This window comes from Phragmites australis, chromosome 3, assembly GCF_958298935.1.
Source record: "Phragmites australis chromosome 3, lpPhrAust1.1, whole genome shotgun sequence".
NCBI lineage: Eukaryota > Viridiplantae > Streptophyta > Magnoliopsida > Poales > Poaceae > Phragmites > Phragmites australis.
In genome coordinates this window covers 3,378,698-3,385,148 of record NC_084923.1, presented here as the reverse complement: position 1 = coordinate 3,385,148, position 6,451 = coordinate 3,378,698, and the positions used below count along the sequence as shown (strand labels likewise).

Genomic DNA, 6,451 nt, shown 5'->3' with positions numbered 1-6,451 from the left:
TTGGATAAGACCATGATAGACCACATCGCGAAGGTGACGAAGCTGGAAAAGAAATTCGTCAGACTCAAGGTCAAGTATATCCCAAGGAAGGATAACTGCCTCGTTGATAGTCTTGCCCGCATGGCATCCTCATGGTCTCTAGGACAACCTGGTATTTTCATAGAGGAACTCTCAAAGCCATCTATGAAATCATTAGAGAACACAAACGAGAGAGTGGTGGTCTATGAGACCTATAACCAGTTCGGGGGCTTGCCAGGGATTGACGCCCCAAAAGGAGTCAAGGAGGGACTCGTGGCTCAGGTCAAAAGTGAAGTTTCATGGATGGCCGCAATCCACAAGTACCTTCAAGATCGAGTTGTGCCTGAGGATGATGCACTAACCAAGTAAATTTCTCGTCGATTCAAGATGTATACCTTGGTGGATGGTGTTTTTTTTTATCAGAAAGGCGCTCCCATAGGTCATGAAATGCATATCTCAGAAGTAGCGTAGAGAATTACTCAAAGAAATCCATAGAGGGGTGTGTGGAGCTCATGCTTCTTTCTGAACCCTAGTAAGAAAGGCATTCAGACAAGATTTATATTGGCCTACGGCCCTCCATGATGCAAGTGAGTTGGTAATAACTATTCCCGCTCAAGCCTTACAAACAATCCCTTTGTCGTGGTCATTCGCGTCTTGAGGGCTGAATATTTTAGGGCCCTTCCCGTCGCACCTAGGGGCTTCAAGTTCCTATTCATTGTAATTGACGTATTCACCAAGTGAGTTGAAGCTGATCCAGTCAGAAAAATCGCGTCGATGACCGCCAAGAAATTCATCATGAAAGGCATCATGACAAGATTCAGCGTCCCAAGAAGAATCATCACCGACAATGGCACTCAGTTCTCTAGCGTAACGTTCATCGATTATTGTGAGAAACTCGACAGTACAATATGCTTTGCATTCGTGGCACGCCCACAAAGAAATGGACATGTCAAGCGGGCAAACGGCCTAGTACTTCAAGGAATCAAAATCCACGTCTCCAACCGTTTATCCGCCTACGCTAAAGTCTGGGCTTCTGAGTGGCCTAATGTACTTCGGGAACTTCGAGCAAAGTCCAGTAGGGTGACAAGTGAAATGTCTTTCTTCCTAGCCTATAGGGCTGAAGAAATGATGCCCTGTGAACTAAAGATCAAATCTCCTCAAGTCGAATTATACGCCAATAAGGTTGAAATCCCAAGAAGACAATATGACATCAATGCTCTTGAGGAAAAAAGGACACAAGTGTTGATAAGAGCAACGCAATACGAGCAATCTCTCTGACGCTACCATGATCAGAACATCTGTAAAAGATCTTTCAAACCTGGAGATCTGGTTCTACGTCTTGTACAAAGTCAGAAAAACTGCAACAAGCTATCTCCGAAGTTAGAAGGTCCATACAGGGTGGTTAAATCTAATTGACTAGGATCATATAGGTTAGCTATGAAAGATGATCAAGTCCTTAAAAACTATTAGAATATTGACCAACTTCAAAAGTTCTATGTGTGAGTACTTAGAATATATATTTTTCATGTATCTTCGAACGAATGCCTTCAAAAACTGAGATAAGCCGTAATTTGGAAACTTATACCCACATGCGCACTCAGTTTTTTGGACTGCCCATCCAAAAATCCTTCCTCGATAGCCAATCATGGGCTTCATACATATTAGGAGTACAAAACTTGTCGTGCATATCTTTTTCCTGTTGAGAAAGGAAGAATTTTTCTTTTAGGGATTGCAGCTTATCGAATCTTCGAGTGCTTGAAAACTCAAACGTTTTCTGCTGGAAGTCGAGCCTAAGGTCGTTGCGATAAACATCTTGATAAGAAATTTTGTAAACCTCAAAACTATCCAAAAGAGATATCGGACACTTGTTAAAACTTCCATTCAAAAGAAGGATTACAATCATACACATGTATTCTAGTAGAAGTAGGAATCTTGCATGTAACAAGATTTTTTGAGCTCTTTTACATGTAAACTAATGGAGACATGATTACAAAAAGTCATAAAAAGAGCTACCCGACGAAGAGGAAGGAGAGACTACTTTAACCTGCCCAATGAAAGTGAAAGGTTAAGGTCAGTGTCGCCCTAACTCCTGGCTGAACTCGTCGGTGTCGTAGCCCGAGATCATCAACATCTCCGATGATGATGATTTGGACTCCCTATCGTAGGTTGCTGCTCTACGACCACGGTTTAGGTGAGGGATTGGCTCCCAACCACCAGCTCTAGAGTCACCACCTTGGCTACTCCTTCTAACCATCCTCGTTGGAATAACAAGAGGAAGGAGAGGATGAAGCGGCGGGCGTCTTGCTGCCTTCAATAGAGACACCGCCGAATGTCTCCTTCTTCTCCACCTCAACTGTCGCTTCTTCTCCTCTATTTACGCCTCCAAAAGATCCTAATCCACGTCATCTTGTACCTGAGGCGCTGGGGGCTTGCTGTCTTTAACAGGTACACCGCGAGTCGCAGCCCTTTTTTCAATCTCTCATCGGAGGAAACATCGGTGACCTCCACCACTGAACCAGACTTTGTGGGAGACAATGTAAGGGTGAGGGGTGTGTGCTTAGGGGAAGAAGGTGAGTAGTTGGGAGAAGGGCGTGTACTCATGAGAAGGAGGAGAATCCATGATCAAACTCGAGTGTGGTGTAGCCGAGATCTGGCGCCTGAAGGTTTATATAGATCAACGGGTCAAGAGACGAGACGCCTCACCTACCAAGCCTTAACTTTGAGCGTGGCTACATTATGAGTCAAGGCGCCCAAGCGATTCTTGTCATCAAAGCTACATCTTTTCAACTAGCCAACATGGACAAAGAGGCAGACTACATTGCAATCGTTTACCTGTTGAGTCTTTTAGGGCATCGAAACAATAGAAAGGATGGAGCAACGATCCCTTCTCATTTATGACAGAGAATCTTTTTCACTACCATACCAACTTTTTATTGTCATAGTTCAACTTCCAAGCCTAGCCAGCGACGAACCTTATCTTCCTTGTACTTGGTGAGGATGGGATAATTTTTTGGGCTATCTAGAAAATCTACTCGGACAGAATACCTTCTTGAGAACTCTCTTGAAAACTCGGATGCATTCAAAAATCGCGAGTAGGTGATCTTAAAGACTTAGAAAACCCGGTTAGATGTTTTGTCCTAATCGGAAGTCCGAGTTTACTTGATGATATGGTCGAACAAAAAGTTTATCTTTGTTGGCTATATACTTGAACCGTCAAAGCTTCATTTCACGTACTGATGAGGGGTTTTACGATGAGGATAGTTACCATATCCAGACACTCTATGGTTTCTTATAATTCTTAGAACATATCTTTATTTACAGAAAAAGAGATCCCTATAAAAAAGAAAACTACTCATAGTTCCAAGGTATCCCGTAATCGAGAAGTCCTATCTTTACGAATAGTAAGGAATGCTCGAGTTTTGTGGTATGGAGAACCCACTATACGTCATTGGCAAAGTTACATCAAGTAGCAGGGTATGCGTGGAATCCTCCTCTTTTTTCTTTGGGAATTTTGTGTATAGGACACTAATCAATTGTGGCTTTGTCTATGTCACACTCTATAAGTCGAATTAAGCCACGAAACACTACAAATTCGTGATTTTTGCCTCCATGACACTATAGCAGGGGAGAAAGATTTTTATGCCCTTGGCTTCACACTTTTGGAATTTTTTCCTCCATGAATAAACCATACTTAATTCTCAAATTTTGTAGAATGATGCATTGCTCTATTCCTCATACGTGTGATTTTTGTTCTCTGGTTTTCTAGCACCGCTGGTGTGTTTTGAAGCACTTACTGAATGAGAAAGTATATTTTCTAGACAAGAACCTGTCATTTTTTACACAAATCTCGCAGAATGAACCCAAGGGCAAAACGTTCATTTCCCCTGCTCTAGTGTCCTGGAGGCAAAAACCACGAATTCACAGTGTCCCGTGGCCTAATTCAACTTGTGGAGTGTGACGTAGACAAAACCACAATTGGTCAGTGTCCTGTAGATAAATTTCTCTTTTTCTTTTCTAGAAAACACATATATATTAGCATATGTTTCATTGAGGATAATAAAAAGTTTTACACGGCCAAGACGTGTAGATGAGAAACTCAACAAGTCAAGGTGAAGTATGATTATTACACAATGACAAGTATGAAGTGAGGACTTGTGTAAGCCTTTTCAAGGACGACATTCGAAACAACGATATAATAATATCCAATACTAACATTTTGTAAGGTATATTGTGTGATCGAGAAAAACATAAGGTATTACAATTAAAATATTCCAAATGCCATTTTATTATTTTTTAAGAAAGGGGCCCACTTGATCAGCACTTTCTTTTAAACACAACAACCAGATTTTACGAGATCAAGTCTTGAGAATTCCACAAACAATTAGCTATATCTTTTTTATGAAACAGTAGGATCATCCTTTACTGGTTATATATTAAAATCAAAATTAAAAAGGAGTACAAAGTCAAATTACAAAACAAAGACAAAAAACAAAAAGAGCTCCAACAAAGTTATTCTAAAAAAGCAAATCATCGATACATATCATTTGTACTTGAATATTTGGCTCGGTTAATAATAGGAGTGAACTTTTACTTAACGAAGCTCCAAACAACTCGAACAGATGGAGGAGAATCATTAAAACCCCAGCCATTTCTTACCAATTAGCTATATTTCTCAAGTAGCCACAATTGAAAATAGTTTGTATGACTATGCTCATTTTTTTTTTGTGAGAATATGCAATCAGCTTTAAGAAAGATACAGTAGCATTGTGTACGATGTATAATGTATAGAAGGGGGTGTAGTGGTGCTAACGTACAGGCGCTGAACCAAATGCATACATGGTTTACTACTACTTCCGTCTTCGCGGCGACAAAGCACGCTGCATGAGCTTGCTGGAACAATGACGTGTAAGCTGGTTTAGTCTACACGTGTGTCCATGCAAGTCATGGCTAGTTATTATGTCCATGCTCCAGCCACCGGAAGAACGGTGGCTATTCTTCGTAGTATTAGTTGTCTCCTTTCCTGGAAGCGAACACAAGTGTCAAGCTGGCCCATGCAAAGTAGTATTCTTCTTTAGTTTTTTAATATCCAGTATAACACGTACATACTCACACCACTATACACACTTATATAATGTTTATCAAAAATCGAAGATGTGAAACTTAAAGATGAATAAAACCATCATATACGACTCGCTATTAACGGATACGTTGTTTATCAGTGAAAATAATTCTATATTAATAAGACACATAAAAAATAAACTAGATATTTAATCTTAATAGATAAGGATACGACAATCTCCACACCAAAACTTGGTTCTCAATTAGTATTCTTGTTGGTAGTATCAGTAGTTCTTATTGTACTTGTCATCCGCGAGCATCTCCTCCAAGACCCTGTCGTCAAGGCACTCCAGCTCCACCTTCTCCGTGTCAGGGACCCGGTCCCTCCCCCTCCCACCAGAGGCTGCCGGAGCCGACGTCAACGACGAGGAGGACCCAGTGCTCATCCTGGCAGCCTCGCCGGGGAAGTTGAGCACGGCCGTGGCACCCTTCATGGCGAATGCGGCGCGGTCGTAGGCCCTCGCGGCCGCCTCCGCGGTGTCGAACGTGCCGAGCCAGACGCGGGAGCCGCTGCGTTCGGGGTCCCGGATCTCCGCGGCGAACATGCCCCACGGCCGCTTCCGCACGCCGCGGTACTTGCCTGCCTTCTTGTCATCCTCCATGAAACTAGCTACTGAGTTCAGTTTATCTCCGAGGTTACGAGGAGCGAGCTAGGCAAGTACTCTAGCTACTGCTCCTAGCACACATATATATCTTGCTACGCTAGTCTAGCACTGTAGCTGGATGCTAGCTGGATATATGTTGGGATTCTGGTGCATGTGTGGATGGCATATGCAGCGGCTATTTATACACTGTGAGCGGCGTCAGGGGCGGACCCACCATGATGCACGGGTATTCAACTAGATACCTAACTTTTTAAAAAAAAAATTAAGTATATAGCAGCTATATTACATATATGTATTTCTAGTTAGGCCAATTTACTTGTTTGCTGCTTCAATTCATCAGATCATCCAGCAAATCGTGACCCCAAACTACTATCCATCCTCCACTTGACCTATTAACTGAAAAGAGCCTACATTCTCATACCATATCAATAAGCATCAGGAGCTCATGATCTCTATATTGTGACTGCCCAGTTCGGCAGTCAGCAGTTGAGCGTGAATTTTTTGTGTAAATTAAGGATAGTGATATCATTAAACGCTTCCAAGCTATGAAGAAACACAAAGTTAAATTATAATTTTCTTTAAGTACTTTATAATTTCTCTTAATTAGTTGAAACTTCTCTACTATGAATAATTTATACTTTAAAATTTACGCTACTATAGATTTCTCGTATTTTGGATTGAACATTTTTTTTAATACTGAATACCTAATC

General features: G+C 41.5%; 1 protein-coding gene across 1 annotated transcript; it reads right to left on the bottom strand.

Annotated features, from left to right (window-relative positions):
- Positions 1–4,626: 4,626 nt before the first annotated feature.
- Positions 4,627–5,879, bottom strand: LOC133911604 (ethylene-responsive transcription factor ERF098-like). Its single transcript, XM_062353923.1, has 2 exons — positions 5,380–5,879; positions 4,627–5,038 (listed from the first exon to the last, which is right to left on the bottom strand). The coding sequence occupies exons 1-2, from the start codon at positions 5,736–5,738 to the stop codon at positions 5,023–5,025; spliced, it is 375 nt and encodes a 124-aa protein (XP_062209907.1). The 5' UTR covers positions 5,739–5,879; the 3' UTR covers positions 4,627–5,022.
- Positions 5,880–6,451: the final 572 nt, after the last annotated feature.